Source organism: Haliotis cracherodii, unplaced genomic scaffold (genome assembly GCF_022045235.1).
Source record: "Haliotis cracherodii isolate W230 unplaced genomic scaffold, xgHalCrac1.p SCAF_6, whole genome shotgun sequence".
NCBI lineage: Eukaryota > Metazoa > Mollusca > Gastropoda > Lepetellida > Haliotidae > Haliotis > Haliotis cracherodii.
This window is the reverse complement of record NW_027266319.1, coordinates 33,823,726-33,841,511: the sequence shown is the minus strand read 5'-3', so window position 1 is coordinate 33,841,511 and position 17,786 is coordinate 33,823,726. Positions and strand designations below refer to the sequence as shown.

The following is a 17,786-nucleotide window of genomic DNA, read 5'->3' as shown; positions in this document are numbered from 1 at the left end:
AACTATTATTTGAAACTAGCATCTTTACAATTTCGGGAAGTTTAAGTTATTTCCGGGTATCCCCTCCTTTTTTAAAAAAAGAGTATATATGCATCCAGAAAAAAAGTAAACACCGCTCCTATTATATCCTCGAATATCCGAACTTCCATGCAGCCAGAATAGCACCGAATACCAGTCGACATTATAGTCCATAATATGCAAATTTTGAATCTGCAAAGAAAAATCCCATTTATATTCAACTTGGAAGTGTTGCTTCCCTACGTCATTGCCATCATTTTGATAAATATCTAAGATATCTGCGCCTAGCTGGTATAAGAACACTAGACATGCTTTTAGTCAATTATTTCAGGGTGCATCTGCTTGGTGTGGGATGAAAACTGGAAGTGATGCAGATCTAAGACTTTGGTGAAACTTACAAGCAGGGTTGGTGCTGACAAAGATAGAAACAAGCAGGACAAATCTGGTATTCAAATCCACGACTGGCGTGCCAAAGGGACGCAATTCTGCACTGCGCAATTACAGCCCATTAGACAATTGGGCCAGCAGTGCCTCAGCCCCCAGTAATATGGATATACTGGACTTCTGGGTACATGTGTACCCTGCTTACAATCTCAACACAACAGGCTGGTCACGTTCTTGTCTTTATTCAGGTCAGGAGTTTGACATACATAACAACAACAGAATACATGCATCAGTATCAGTCTATCTGATTCTGAAGTCTACAGTCAGTAAAGACCACAATAAAATCAGGTATTGCTACTTCCAGGGCAAACAGTAAGGCCTGACATAAATACTGATGGTTGAAACACAAACTGGTTGTTTCAAGTTGTGACAGACGTTGCACCAATTACTAGTATTCAGTATCATCGGATCACTGAGGCGATACAGGTTGGTGAATATGCTAAAAAAATAGCCCTTTAAGTGGGAATGGAGTTAAACTTGGCATTCACAATTACTGCGATCATATATCTATACATGCATGTGTGCGTACGTACGTGGGTGTGGAGCTGCTTGTACTAGTAGACGGACTGATGCCAGTTTTATAATGCTAGCCCACTGAGATCCCATCCTGCAGTTTAATATGAATACCCATCTGACTCGGTATATGAACTCCAAGCCGACCAGTCCTTGTTTTATCCCCTCACAGCTGAGCGCCAGGCTGGGTAACAAGTACCGTCTTTTAGCATCTTTTGGTATGACACTGCCAGGGATTGAACCCTCGACCTTCCGCTCTCTGGGCAGGTGCTCTATCCACTTGACCATGTGGGTGGTCGATTCATTCTAAATCAGCTTGAGTGAGTGAGTTGGGTTTAACACCCATTTTAACAGTATTCACCGGGTAACCAAGCCTGGCCACTGGTCACACTGTGTCGACCAGTATAGACTGCTGGGGATTTCAAAGGAGGAAAGTTAGTCGCCTCTTACAACAAGCACAGTAGGCTCTTATGGCAAGTGTGGGTTGCTGAAGACCTATTTTAACCTAGATCTCTTTATCATGTAAAATAATAACCAACTTCTGCAACGATCCTAATTATTTTTATAATTTATCGTCTGAGTTCTGTGTACCATACTACACCACATAAATCAGATGAGTGAGTGAGTGAGTGAGTTGTGTTTAACGCCACTTTTAACAGTATTCCAGTTATATCACGGCATCTCAGCTCAATGTGGGACGAAAGCCTGAAGTGATGCAGGTCTCAGGCGTTTACCACTTCGGGTATGGTGCTGACAAACCTAGAAACATAATCGGGGCGAACCGGGATTTGATCCTACAATCATAGGTTTCTTGCATGCCCAAGGGACGCAACTCTGCATAGCGAATTGAGGATAAATCAGATGAGTAGTAAAAGATACAACAAATGAATTGCTCACAGGAGCTTGATAATAATTATAATGTCTGCTTGATATAGAACCGCCATATTTGGCTGAGTGAAGTCTAGACTACAGATACCAAGACCACTGGCCAAGTAACTCAGTTGTCCTCCCATAGTTCAAGGTCACAGGAGAAGGGTTATATTTATCTATATATCACAGCCAGTCTGTAATGATCACATGACAGTCACATGACCACCCAGCGCTCATCCCCCAGTTTTCTTCCTCCAGAATGACCTCTTGCCTCCCAGCAGCTGCGGGTTGTTGGGATGGACGACGGCCAGGAAAGCGGGACAGTGGAGTAAGAAAGAGATGTTTGACTCTGTAACACAAAACAACGAGAGAACTGGGCTTAATGAGGCCTTGAACATTTTTTGAGTTACATCACAGTATGTCAGTGAGTGAGTGAGTAAGGTTTATCAGCGCTTTTAACAGTATTCAAGTTATATCATGGTGTGTCAGCTTAATGTGGGAGGAAAGCCTGAAGTGATGCAGGTATCAGACGTTTACCACTTCGGTGATACCCACGAGCACGGGTATTGTGCTGACAAACCTAGAAACATAATCAGGGCAAACGGGGATTCGAACCCACAATCATAGGTTTCTGGCATGCCCAAGGGATGCAACTCTGCACAGTGAATCGCAGTGCCTTAGATGACTGGGCCACCCGTGCCCCCTCACAGTGTGGAGGAGGATAGATGCTGGTCCTTGTTTGTTTGTTGTATAATACAGCTCTCAACATTAATCGTAAATTCGCCTGTAAATAATCGAGTCTGGACCAGTCAATCCAGTGATCGACATCACGAGCATCGATCCATACAATTTTGACACGACACGATGACATGCATCAACCAAGTCAGCGAGGCTGACCACCCGATCCATTTAGTCACCCCTTACGACTAGCATAGGTTGCTGGGAAACTTTATTCTTTCCAAGAACTTGATATAAGTGATATAATTGTTACCATCAATTTCTCGGCTGATCTTTGTCCAGTTTTTTAAATAAGCTATTTTTTCTTCTCTTGTCAGGCCAAATGGATTCAAACTCCTCAGGAAGCAAGCCTACAAAAGATGTATGCAAGATGTTAGAACCAAACACATTCTACCTGAAACAATAAAGGGTCATATTGGTCCATGCTGAAGTTAGCGATATCCCAGCAATATAATAAGGGCATGAAATAATCCACAAGAGCCCCATCCAGAGCTGTCAGGCTACAGTGACACACAATCAACCAAGCCTGAATCACAATCCATTTTGTCGCCTTGTACGACAAGCATAGGTTGCTGGAACCTAATGTTGAATCCCCACAAAGAACAGAAATACTGAATGAAATACTGATTACATTTTTTAATAATACATTCATTTACATATGTAGTAACACATCTTTCATTACCAGTTTGGTCAGGGTTAGAGAGATGTAATGAATACTTACACACCATATACCAACATGTTGTGTGGTGCGATAAACTTTCACATGGATTCATACATCAAGAACTCAATTAGCACAAGTTATTTGATTGATCACAAAAGGTAAATATTCAAAGAGAGTTTATTTATAACCACGCAATTGTGAAGTCAGTGATCAGTTATTTTCCACTTATCATGATTTCATTGTATACTTAAAGTTCAATTTAAGAAATTTATTGAGGCTAATAAAATTGGTCCTATAAAATTTAAAAAAAAGACAAAGATCGCATATTAAACTGATGAGGTTTCAAGGCCTGATGCTGATGCCATGGTGCCTGGAAGAGTGTTGGGGGTGCAGAGTATAATAACAAATTATAAATTAATTAGGAATTTTGTTATTTTATTTCTTGCTATTTACATGAAGGACACAGAGAAAGAAAGCTCTAAATTTAAGAAAAACAGTTATCCACTGCTCTTCTTGAACCAATGATTTTAACCAATCCTGATGCCCTGTAGTTCCCATGGTTACCCTGACAGTAAATCTGAACTACCTTCTCCAGGGCGAAGTCCTCCATGTTGTCGATGCCCTCGCCCACCATGGCCAGATCAGCGTACAACAGGATCATTGCGTCCTGGTATAGTCGAGATCGTATCGGCCAGAAGTTCAAAGACCGGGCTAAATGCCTCTGCAAGCATAGAGAGACATATCACAGAGCCTCCAGCTGACTGAGTGAGTGAGTGAGTTGGGTTTAATGCCCCTTGAACAACATTTCAGTTCTTATGACAGCTTCTTATTCTCAGCTTGATCATGTTGACATGGGAGGATCGCCCAAAGTGATGACAATCTTTGATACATAATCAGGGTGAATTGGATTTTTGAACCCATGACCATAGGTTTACTATCAATATCACTGCTTGTGCATATGCTCTTTTATCATACCTCCATGTCAGAATGATGAGATCTGACTGGTCCACGTGGTCTTTAAATCCCAGCACTCATTGGGTTGAATGAATAGATAATATTCCATGTGTCTGATGAAATATCACGTTTCTCTCATCTCTTTCACTTGAACGATAATAATAAAGCTGGTGATTCAAACCACTAGGCTATCCAACCATCCCTCAACCAACTGACAACCCAATTCATAAATTCTCCTCTTAATGAAGCATAGGTTGCTGGGATTCCTACCACTACATATGGCTTATTGGTTTCATCTGGTACTTACCATGTACACTCCGGCCATCCTGTCTGTCTGGTAGGGGAATGAAGCAAACAGAGGTAACACCTCCAGGAGTTCTTCCATACTTGGCTGAACAGCATGTTCTAGCTGGAACATAAAACAGACGTGACAGAGAGGTCATACACCCTTCCCAGCATGCTCTAGCTGGAACAGAGAGGTCATATACCCTTCCCAGCATGCTCTAGCTGGAACATAGAACAGGGGTGACAGAGAGGTAATATACCCTTCCCAGCATGCCCTAGCTGGAACATAGAACAGGAGTGACAGAGAGGTCATACACCCTTCCCAGCATGCACTAGCTGGAACAGAGAGGTCATACACCCTTCCCAGCATGCTCTAGCTGGAACAGAGAGGTCATACACCCTTCCCAGCATGCTCTAGCTGGAACAGAGAGGTCATACACCCTTCCCAGCATGCTCTAGCTGGAACATTGTACAGAGGGTGGCAGAGAGGTCATACACCCTTCCCAGCATGCTCTAGCTGGGACAGAGAGGTCATACACCCTTCCCAGTATGCTCCATGCGGAACATAAAACAGACGTGACAGAGAGGTCATACACTTTTCTCAGCATGCTCCAGCTGGAACAGAGAGGTCATACACCCTTCCCAGCATGCTCTAGCTGGAACAGAGAGGTCATACACCCTTCCCAGCATGCTCTGGCGGGAACAGAAAACATTCAGACTCACCTTCTGTACAACACGAACAAGTTTATCTCTCATCTTCTGGTTAGGGACATGGATACTCTGTCGGATGGTCCAATCCAAGATGGCCGACGCATGGTGCAGACGTGACTCCAGATTCTGACTCCAGAATTTCTCCCTCTGCTTCTGCGTCCAGAAGTGATGGGACAGGAAGAACCGGGGATACAAATACCTGCAGGAACAACAGGGGTCAGGAGAACCATCAGTGTGCACATCAACAGCTACATTTGTTAGGTTTCTGTTCTGTATCCTTACGGTTTTCAAATCCATCAAAGCGAGAGAATGAAAACAATTTTGAACAATTTATTATGTATTTTCTAAATGTGGTTTATAGCTCTAGTTGGTCAAATCTATACATCAGAAATTAAAAGAATCAAAAATTGTCATCGGCCTTACAATTTTTGTTTGCTTATTTATTTGCTTCCTTGTTTGCAGGTCAATGCCGCACTCGGCAATATTCCAGCCATAAGACAGCGGTCTGTAAAAAGTTGAGTCTGGACTAGACAATCCAGTGATTGATATCATAAAACCATAACATTAGTTGGAGCTTTATCAACATGAATTGGGAAACTTTGTATTCCAATTTAGGATTGGGAACTGACATTTGCTGCAGACTTGGGGCCGAATATCAGCCACTGAGCAGGTCTCGCTAAATCCCTGTAGTGTAACTATGTACCGATATGTTGTCCCTGGAGTCCCCTGGGAGAAACATATAAGTCGTACTCACGCTAGTGCTATAATTGCCCCTCCCCCGGGGAGGACAGAGATCAACAGTATAGGGGCTATACGAAACAGGTCCCTGGGCATCTACAAACAGAAACAGAAGAGTAGTACAACAAGGTTCAACAATGTTGCATCATCCGCTGTCTATTACTGTGTGGTTTACACCACTTATATCAATATTTGAACACATTTTGATTTGTTTGTTTGTGCACTCAGAAATATTCCAGCTATATCATGTGACAACAGCAGGGTTAGAAATTGACACTAGCCTGCTAGCCCAGGGCTAGTACAAATTCCTGCGGGCTAGTACAAATTGTCCAATTTCCCCTTGTTTTAACATTACAAGGGCATTTTATCATTACCTGGACTAGTGGAGCATTTCAGTTTAGTTCTAACCATGCAACAGCCTTTGGCCATATATAATCAAGTCTGGACCACTGATTGATATTATGAGAAGGATCCATAATCAACACGTAATCAACCAAGTCAGGTCCATTAAGATCCTCTGGGATCAATTCAGGGATCAAGAATTCCCACTTGTTGCAATACTCTGATGGCAGGAGACACCCAAAATGGTCTTCACACATGGTATCTAGGTGCCAGATACCAGGTCCTCTGCCTGATGTCCAAACATTCTAACCACAAGGCTACCCACCATCTATCACTTACAGGTTCTGTTGTCCTAGGAGCATAGGAAATCATCCACTGAACAATGTCACTGCATTCCAGAGTGCTTGTTAGTTGTTTTACGACACGCTCAGCAATATTTCGGCTACAGTATGACTACGGTCTATAAATTATCAAGTGTTGACTAGACAAACCAGTGACGGGTATAATCAGTAATGTCCCATGTTGTTGGGCATGATGACACACAATAAATGTCGCTGAACATGACTGCTCCATTGGTCTCCACACACATGCATAGGTTGCCGGGAACATATTGTAACTCAGAATCCCCACAGGGACATTCCAGATAGACATTATGAGGATCTCAAAGCCAGTGTTTCAGTACTTGTAGAAAGACAGTGCTACAGAAAGTACCCATAACCCTTCGTGTTACAAATGTTGAATACACGTGTTATAAACATTGTTACAAGGTGTTGTTGTTTAATAAAAAGATTTACAAATGTGTCTTTCTGGCACTGGGAACATAACATGTTTAACTGTGCCATTGGCACTAAAATAAAAGACCTTTCTAACTAATGTTACTTAAATATTGTGATACACATCATGACTTTGTGTTTCGTCCCAGAATTAGACTCTACACCTGTTTAATATATATTTCAGCAACATTCCACAGCGTTAGAAATTGGCACTAGTCCTGTAGTCCTTTGTCAAACTGCCCAATAGTTAAGGTATCATAAGGATTAGTGGACTGAAAATGTTAGTATCTACCACTGATTCCAGCCATTTTGCAGTTGACGATGATCAGAAATGTACATTGTGGCCATGTAGGAGGTTGAACCAGGTTGAACCAGGTTGAACTTGTTGTGGCAGGTCAATGTTTTATCCACGCGCCCAAGCATCTAACTGACAACTCCCAGAGGACCTACCTGTTTGTAGACTTCTAGTTGATGTCTGGAGAAGGTCCCGAGTGTGCGGCCTCCCCACAACTCCGTGGTGACATTGTAGTAGTCCTTTGTCTCACTCACAAAAGTGGAACTGCCTGGAGCATATCAGGAAAATGAGTGCTCTTATCAAATTGTAACTACTAGTGTCTGTGTGTGTGTGTGTGTGTGGTCAATGTTTCACTCAGCAATATTCCAGCTAAATTACGGCAGCCTGTATATCAAGTCTAGACCAGACAATCAAGTTATGGATACAATGAGCAATGTCCCATGCCATGGGGGTATGGCAACACTCAATCAGCCCAGTCACCGAGCCTGACCACCCGATCCATTAGGTCGCCCCTTAATAATCTCAGAACCAGCATAGGCTTTTTCAACCCGGAATCCATTGGGGTTACTAGAGAGGAGAATGTTAATCCATCCCTCACCATCCCTTCTTGATGGAAAAGAAGAGGATTAAAACATCAAACACACAGACAATGTAGAGTGCGTGAGTTGGGTTTAACGTCGCTTTTAACAGTATTCCAGTTATATCATGGTGTGTCAGCTTAAAGTGGGAGGAAGGACCCAAGTGATGCAGGTCTCAGACGTTTACCACTTCGGTGATACCCATGAGCACGGGTATGGTGCTGACAAACCTAGAAACATAATCAGGGAGAACCAGGATTCGAACCCACAATCATAGGTTTCTGGCGTGCCCAAGGGACGCCACTCTGCACAGCGAATAGCGGCGCCTCAGACGACTGGGCCACCCATGCCCCCGACAATGCAGAGGTGAGGTGAGGTGAGGTGAGGTGAGGTGAGGTGAGGTGAGGTGAAATGGAGTCTAACGTCATGTTCGAGATTATTGCACTGATATAGCAACATGCATGTGTGCGTGCATGTGGGGCTGCTTGTACTAGTCCCGACTATTGTTGGTTTTATAGTGCTAGCCCACTGACATGCCATGCCGCAGTTACCATGGATTCCCAACTCAGACACAGTGTACTGACTCTGAGTTGACCACTCCTTAGTTTATCCCCTTAATATCACTAGGCAAGGTAACAAGTACAATCTTTTAACATGTTTTGGTATGGCTGGGGATCAAACCACCGACATTCCTCTCTAATGCAGAGGTGACAGGTATCTACAGGTAAACTTGTCCACACGGAAGAGGAGGAGCATGGGTGGTCCAGTGGGCTCAGTAGCTGCTTGGGTCAGCTGGTTATAGTTTTCAATCACAGATTTGAACAGATCATTGTTGGAATAAAGGTTTGCTCCATCAGTTAAACCCCAAAAATGGCTTTTAAAACAGTTCCTTTGAAAAAAAACCTCTCACCCACATTTACATAAAACTAATAACAGGAACTTTTCAACACAAAACCATTGAAAAACATCATCACTGATATTACCTGTTCTAAACGTTCTGTAGATTTCAAACACTTTCGGATATCTCCGCTCAAGCTTCTCTGTCCTCTTGGACACAAAGTTGACGATGTGGTCAACGATGTACCTCTTAATGAAACCAGGAGGCGACACATGTCCATCGGGAGGACCTCCTGACATGTATCTAAAACAAAGGATGTAAAGTAGAAAAGTCACATCTGCAACATAAGCTGCAGCATCAGTGTACAACTACTGGTTAGTGGCTATTGCTGTAAACCTATTCTGCCCTGAAATATTCTCTGGTAACCATGGTGAATCCTCATGAATGTTGGAATAATATGAAAGTATAAAATTGTTGGGGCGTGTGCTGCAGTCTGGTTGAATGAGATAGGATCCCGGAAAACATTCAGACACATGAATATTTTATTTGATAGGTATCTTTTCTTCTCAGTCCAAAATTTGAGAAAAAATGCCTCTTGGCTTGGTGAATAGGATACATTATCAGTAAGTTTGATCAGTATTTATCAGAAGAACATCAATTTTGTATTTTTTCCACATTCTCGTATACAGCAGGTACAGTTATCATGGAAGCATCCATTGCATCATGATGTCTTATAAACCTCATCCTCATCCTGACGTCATCCTATTGTTCGCCAGTCGGGTTAAATCTCATAAACAGGGACGTTGTAATCTCCCTGGGATTTTATATAATATCCCTGGGATTTTACAGGATATTCAAGTCATATTTGCTATATAATGTGTTATAATATCCCAGGGATTATATAGAATGTCCTGGGTATTTTGTTAATATATTTTGTAACATGTAATGAAATGTAAAATCAAATGACAAATGTTTTCTTTATATTCCCCGAGTATCGAACTTGCAACCTTCTTATCTGTAGCCCAGTGAGTGTACCACGAGGCTACAGAGGTGTTGATAAGCCACACTGCTTTTTAGAATGTCCTTTTTAAGATCCGTACGCCAGCAACAGATATTTTACGCCCGTTTCCTAAGGTTCATGGAAAGTATGTTCGAAACATAAAAATGTTGATAAATGTTGTTTTTAGGTTCAAAATCAGTTTAAAAGTAAGATATAACACTGCCCCTCGGGTTGTTATGATATTTAAAACCCTTTCCCTCGGAAAATCCCTCGGGATCCGGTTTTTAGATATCATAACAAACCCCGGACGTGTTTTATCCTATACATAACATTCCAGACTGATGTCATGTCTGTCTCACAGCTGTGAGGGTTCTTGTAGAAAGACAGAGCAGAAAAACTCAAAAACACCAACAAATCGCAACATTGCTGAAAAATGTTTCTTGCCTAATTAGATGGCATACAAAGATGAATTTCTGTGAATGTGTAATTAGGTAGGAACATTTATTTTTATTTAGTTGCTTAACAAGACCGACCAATAAAAAACACGAAATTAGATAAAAGATAAATGACTTGACAAAAACATTTTGGCTGACTCTGTTTATCATAGGTGAGTGAGAAATGTTTAACGATGTTTTAAACAGTATTCCAGTTATATCACACAGTGTCAGCTTAATGTGGGAGGAAAGCCACACCCCAAGTGAATGCAGGTCTCAAACATTTATCGCTTTCATGAAACACACGAGCATGGGTATGGTGCTAAGAAACCTGGAAGCAAAACGGTGGCGAACTGGAATTTGAACCAATGATCATGGGTTTCTGGTATGTCAAAGGGAAGTAACTCTTCACAGCGAATTGAGGCACCTAAGATAACTGGGCTACCTTTGTATCCACATGTGATATGAAAAAAATACGAGATTTTCTCATTCAAAGCTGTTTGTAAGAAATGGTAAAAACATGACTTCATTGATCATGCATCTTCCCGAGGCAAGGGAGTTAACTGACTTTAAATGTCCAGTTTCCAACCTTGCCGAACTAGGCTGGAATTACTGGGCTCGATCGTTGCGCCACCAGTGGCTATTACCAATTATGTCCCTTCTAAGCCTCTCCTATGGACCAATCAGATTCCACCTCTCGTATCACTTGCGTTTGCTTCACACAAAATGGTGGCGCCCAGTCAGGACGATCTGATCGATACTCAAGATCTATATTGTGATAAAACGGGTCTTACATCTTGAAATGCATCAAATCACGTGAGCACCTTGATTAAAAACATGAACGGATTTGGAAAATATCTGCTGACAACGAATTGGCGATGCACATGCTTTGCAAACCCTGCAATCGATCGAAATCTGCACTACAGTTTACGAACTGGATTTTGATTTCGGTTCGCGTATTGATTGGACTATGCATAGACTCGTTAGTCCAGACAAAACGTAACTCCATAATACCAGCCTAGTTCGGCAAGGGTGGAAACTGGACTTTTATAGTCAGTCAACTCCTTTGCCTCGGGAAGATGTTGATCATGTTGATATGAAATTGCCGAAAGTATACAGGGGTAGAAACTAATCCATTTTTGTAAATGCCCTAATGATGGATAAATACCACTGCATTGGATGGAGTCACTTGTTGGTATTTCTTTTGCAATTTCTGTGGATACCTAAACACCAGATACATAATCATACAGATGTTGGCACTCCTACCCCTTGTTTCCACCATACTACACATATATACATTCAAGAATGGCGTAGAAATGGGAATTTCTTATCATGTTTATAAGCCCCTTCAGCAATTTTTGTCATTACTGCAAGCATGGAGCCTAAATATAGATACATGTAAAGTGTCCGTGCTGCAAGTATGAATCTTTGTCACCAGAATTGCTTGGTTTCAATCTATATAAAGTATTGGCACAATTAATAATTGCTATATTTTGTGATTCTATTTCAATTTGTTTGTTTGTTTGTTTGTTTGTTGTTTAACACACCACTCTGCAACATTCCAGCTATTTGATGGAGGTCTGTAAATAATAAAATCTGGACCAGACAATCCAGTGATTGACATCATAAGCATCTATCCAAAACAAATTATGCAAGCTTAAATGTATTGAGCAGATAAACTTACAGACATTACTGTTCATCTTTCAAGGATAGACACATTGGTATAACACCGAACATGTTTTAAAATGCCAAGAATCTGTCATGAAAATGTACTTGAATTGAAATGTGTCAATACATGAACACTGAATAAAAATTTGATTTGCTGTTGCTCTACCTTGATTTTATTTTAAATTAATGTAAACTATGGGCATGAGTAGTATTACCCTACCATGGGCAATGGCAGGGTTAAAATACACATTTATTTTTCAGTGTCAATATTTGTCATTGAGGCATTATCTTTCAAGGAACCACGTTTTTATTCAGATAATAATAGATAGATTTATTATTCATTTTCCACTAGCTTTACCCATTGGCTTCCAAAATCATGTATCACTGCGTCACTGTATCACCGCTGCCAGCTTTACATTTCATGAACTCTTGATACGTGCATCATGATTATGTATTTCATCATGCACGAGCGCATAACATATTTGCGAGAGTATTTGCATGGATCAATAATCTATCCCTGTATAACTTCGACATAGTGTTGAAATAAGGTAGATGCCATTTCGTAAGAAATTCTCAAAAAGTCTTTTGCTTTCTAGCTGTATACATCGTGTAATAGCCGTTGTTGTGAGAGATCGTGTGATCGAAAACTGAACCATACGAATCCGTTTTCTTTTGCGATTGTAAAATACTTCTATGATGATTTAAAATGCGTAGTCAATTTGGGAAGGGTAAAATAATGCCATGTCTGAGGCAATGTGTACCTTATACATGAATTACATATCAAGGGAAAGTGTGAACTTTCTTGCAATCGAATCAGCGTGCATAAACGCCGACTGGGCGCAGCCATGTTTTCTCAGCTGGTAACTGCAAAAGTTCGATCCGAACTGGAACGAAATATGTACATTTGAGGAATGTACGAAACGTTTAAATGGATCATCTAACAAGTAAACAATGAAAAAAGTATTATAGATTTTACTTTGAAATATTCCCATTGTTAATTAGGTAATTATGTTTCTCTATTGATATGTGTATTTGTAGGTTAAACAATTGTACCCTCAACTGTTCCTGTTAATCACGAAATACTGTTGTTTTATTCCTCTATCTGATCCTGTTTGTCAGAGCACAGCCAGGTACTCAAGTTCCACAAATAGTATCAGGTGAACAGTTTACACAAACAACACGTCTTTTTCTTCATAACAGGTGTCTGTGTAAATCTTGAGCCACCTGCAATTTGAGCAGCCCCAATGCACAAGGTGTATTGTTTGATTAAGCCTACACTGTTTCCCAGATTATTATCATTTGCAGAAGCCCAAGGTCATAAGTATTTGCAGAAGCCCACGGTCATAAGTATTTGCAGAAGCCCAAGGTCACTAACAGACTGACAAGGTGTGAGTGAGTGAGTGAGTATGGTTTTACGCCGCTTTTAGCAATATCACAGCAGGGGACAGCGGAAAATGGGCTTCACACATTGTGTCCCATGTGGGAAATTGAACCCGGGTCTTCAGCGAGACGAGCCAACGCTTTAACCACTAGGCTACCCCACCGCCCCAGACCAACAAGGAACAAACAAGGGCTTCTGCAAACAATAAGGCCTCGAATTCAAGAATAGCCTAGGTCAAAATGGGGGTGGATTGGGGTCGGTGAGATAACCCGTTTTTTACCTCAATTGACAAGCAGACAGGGGAGCAATGGGCCAAGCAATTTGTTGTGCAGGGTTGTGTCCCTTAGCCATGCAAGGATCTGCAAACAATGGGTTAAAAATCCCCATTTGGAACGATTGTGATCATTGGTATGTTATTACTATATTTATACTCCTGGGTATCTCATGCATGGTTTGACCTATGAAGATCCAGGATAGAATTTGATATTCAGCAACCTATGCTTGTTGCAAGAGGCGACTAATGAGATCGGTGGTCAGGCTTGCTGATGTGGTTGATGCATGTCATTGTATCCCAATTGGGTGGATCAACACTCATGATGTCAATCACTGGATTGTCTGGTTCAGACTAGATAATTAAAAGACCACCATCATGTTGCTTTACTATTGCTGATTGCGGCATTAAACAAAAAACAAATGTAAGAGGTTTAAGGCCTGTGTCAATCTTTATCTTGGCATCCACATTAAGCTATGCTAAAATAATGTCTCAAGCAGCGTCAACTGTCACCGCCACATGAAAAGTGCTCTATCGTTGTGCAGAGTATTTTGAGAATGATGTTCCAAGATGTCATCCCCAAAGCAAATATTTAAATATGTGCATTACAGAATTATTAAAGGGGGTGAAAAAGATTTTATTCATTTAACCTGGATTATTGGAACACCTGGAATTCTCTGAACCCATTGTTAGTTGGGAGGCATTATGAGTCATTATCATATATCTATCATGTGGTGGATTCTGGGTAACTGTTTATAATTTCAGGCATTTAAAAAACTTCCTGGAGTGACTAGCCACAACACCAACCAGGTGCCTCCTTGAATTGCTTAAGCTGATTTAGTAAGATGAAACTTAATATGATCTGTAAATGTATGACATCTGACATAATTCTCAGTAGAAATCGTTTCAACAGCAACAGGCAGGCAAAACAATCTCTTGGCCATTCATGTTGTATTTGTTGCAATCCGAATCCACATATTTTCATAAAAAATGGCCAAATCATAAAATTTTGGTTTTGCCTACACCATGTACACACCACATAAATAAAAATATTTCATTTAGTGATATTCACTGTTTTTTACAAAAATCCTGAAAAACACATGCTACTTAATTTTATATTCACACTTTGGATGCGATTGTTTGGCCGTTGCATTTATCTACATTGCCCAGCAACATCTATGGGGAACAACTCACCAGACACCTTCCTCTCAAATGTAACGCTGTTTAATTAACGATGTCATCAAGTTGCGAGCGCATGTTCGACTGTCCAGAAATGACGTCATGACAGAACAATGTTTTAACGTGAAATAAACCACGCTTCTTCTTCATGGTTCTTTGTGATTTATCGTGTAGCTATCTTATATATAGAAAAAAAGGCAACCATGTCACTTTAGTATGAATTTATATCTTCAAAGAAGAGAACAGTACAAAACACACATATAGGTCACTAATAAATACAATCTGCTCAGTACACACATCTGTATGAAACACACATTCAGTATCACATGGTCAACAAAATAAACTCAACCATGGTCCTACATAACCTTCACCTTCACATCGGGACAACATGGCATACGCAGCAGGAGTAAGTGAGTGAGTGAGTGACGCCTCATGAACAGTATTTCAGACATATCAAGGCGTGTCAGCTTGATCTGTGAGGAAAGCCAGAAGTAATGAAAATCTTAGACATTTACCACTGTAGTGAACTGATGAGCATGGGCATGGTGCTGACAGACCTAGAAACATAATCGGGGTGAACCAGATTTGAACCCCCGATCATAGGTTTCTGGCTTTCCAGAGGGATGCGACACACCAAGGGCATAGCTGCACCTTAGTCTACTGGGCCACCTATGCCAGGAGCACAATGTACATGGAGAAGAACGGTGAGTGATTTGGGGTTAATCTGCTTGGGCAGTATTCTAGTTTTATCAGAGTTGTCAGCTTAATGTGGGAAGAAAGCCTGAGGTGATGCAAGACATTGAAGTTTACCACTTGGGAGAAACACTTAACCAATGTATGGTTCTGACAAACCAAGAGATTCGAAAATTTGAATACTGGGTTCTTGAATACCTAAGGAATGCGACAATGCACAGTGTCAAGAGATTCACAACATACAGCGAAACCCTGCTGAGATTTAGAAACCTCCTTCTCCAGATACTCAGATGAGTGAGTGAGTGAGTTGTGTTTGAGCCACTTTTACATTATTCCACTCATATCATGACAGGGACACCAAGAATGGGCTTCACATATTGTACCATGTGGGGACTTGAACCAGAGCCTTCACCGTGACGAGTCAATGTTTTAACTACTGGGCCACCCAACCACTCTACTACAGCTTGGAGCACTTACATACTAGTATATACAAAGGGAAACTTCCATATCCCGATACCCTTGATTGGTTAATCCAGACATGTAACTCCAAATGATTTCACTAGTACTGTCCTGAGTTCCACTGTACATTCACATAGGACAAATACTTTATGACCCATGACAAGAAAATGCAGAAGAAATGTACGAAATATTGACACCATTAAAGATTCACTTATGCAACCCTTTTGAAATGATGTACTTCCATTTATTTAATAGACAATCACTGAATGACAAAAGGTAGCCAACATGAGGTCGCAGGGTCAGAGCTATAGGTGTATATACATTAAGAGAATACAAGCCATCATTTGAGGAAACACTGAAGAAGACTAGAAGCAATGGTCAAAGTTCTTTTCTTAGTCTTTGCACAACTAGGTTTGTCGTAAGAGGTGACTAACAGAATCGGGTGGTCAGGCTCGCTGACTTGGTTGATGCATGTAATCGATCCCAATTGCGATATATATCACTGGATTGTCTGGTCCAGACTCGATTATTTACAGACCGCCGTCATATAGCTGGAATATTGCTGAGTGCGGCTTTAAACAACAAACCAACCAATCTCTTTACACATATATTCTTTCATCTTCTGAACTGTGGAACTGTTATTCTACTGACACAATTTCTGCGTATGCAAACCTCAAATGTCTGTCTGAGAGCTGTAATTTGATTGGTCGGAATGTTGCTCCCCTACTCTCCTGACACAGCAAGATATTTAAATGGCTGGATATTTGGAAAATGCTACCTGTCCAAAATGAACTCAGTTGGTAACACAAAGGATATGACTAACACATGTTTTTAAAAGAAACTGAATTCAGGGTTTTTCGGCCAGATGAGCAAACACTTTAACCACTACTTCCTCTGCACTCTGATATATAGGACCTTCTTGTATAAAATACCCCTGAGGAATGAGAACGGGTGAAAGGTGAATGACAACCAATAAGTTTTCCCAATCTTACTATGCAATTGGGACAACATCAGCAATACAAACGATTTTCTGTAAAACATATAAACACTAATAGAGAAAAACACCTAAAATACTTTAATCCAAAGAGTAACTGGTTGTGTGAGAGAAAATATTCAGCCCATTTTAGTAATAGTGCAATTTGGGGGGGGCTGAGGACATCAAGACTAGAAAGGCATGTCATACGTATGGAATCATAAGCTGAAGACAAACCAGTAGGCTACAACTGAACAAAATATGAATCGGATTATCTGATTTAATTAATACACATGTTTTCCTTAACATACCTCAGTGAGTGAGTTGGGTTAAACACCGCTTTGAACAGTATTTCAGTTATATTACGGCATGTCAGTTTGATGTGGGAGGAAAGCCGGAAGTGATGCAGGTCTCCGACGTTTACAACTTTGTGAAACCCTTGATGTACAGACTAACCTAGAAACATAACCTAGGTGAACTGAGATTCGACCCACACTTCAGTAAGTAACACCACATACGGAAACAGATGACAAAAAAGCAACTGCTGTGTTATTGTTTATATTTTGGTCAAAACTTTCATTTCACAATTGTTTAGGAAGTCGACCTCATATCATGACTCTCATCATTCTGATCTGTCTTATGTTGCATGCCTCTTGGCATATTGGCCACGAACATCTGTAACACAAAAAAGTAAACTGGTCTTCCCTAATAATAAAAATAAAAAATAAAAAGAATTCTTAGAAAAGTCAAACATTTTGAAACGATGAGATCGATAATTGCTTCAAGCTAGCAAGCAATGTTTCATCTGTGATGAAATTTGACAACAAAACATTTCACACAAAGGCAACACTTTTCAAAATAAATTGGTTTATGCATCACTTAACCAAAAAAAACCTGAAGCAGAAAAAAATAAATGTTTTTAATTCAGCCAAAACAATACAAATTGCATAAAAAACATTGAACTGCACGA

The 17,786-nt window shown here is 40.7% G+C and overlaps 1 protein-coding gene across 2 annotated transcripts; it reads right to left on the bottom strand.

Annotated features, from left to right (window-relative positions):
* Positions 1-641: 641 nt before the first annotated feature.
* On the bottom strand, positions 642-12,707 carry LOC139445434 (LETM1 domain-containing protein 1-like). Of its 2 annotated transcripts, none has more exons than XM_071226579.1 (9): positions 12,622-12,707; positions 8,904-9,061; positions 7,498-7,610; positions 5,949-6,028; positions 5,207-5,393; positions 4,506-4,607; positions 3,831-3,965; positions 2,837-2,933; positions 642-2,194 (listed from the first exon to the last, which is right to left on the bottom strand). In XM_071226579.1, the coding sequence occupies exons 1-9, from the start codon at positions 12,705-12,707 to the stop codon at positions 2,079-2,081; spliced, it is 1,074 nt and encodes a 357-aa protein (XP_071082680.1). In that variant the 3' UTR covers positions 642-2,078. The 2 variants fall into 2 exon arrangements, with proteins under 2 accessions (XP_071082680.1, XP_071082681.1); XM_071226580.1 differs by lacking the exon at positions 12,622-12,707 and adding an exon at positions 10,840-10,931.
* Between the last annotated feature and the right edge of the window lie 5,079 nt (positions 12,708-17,786).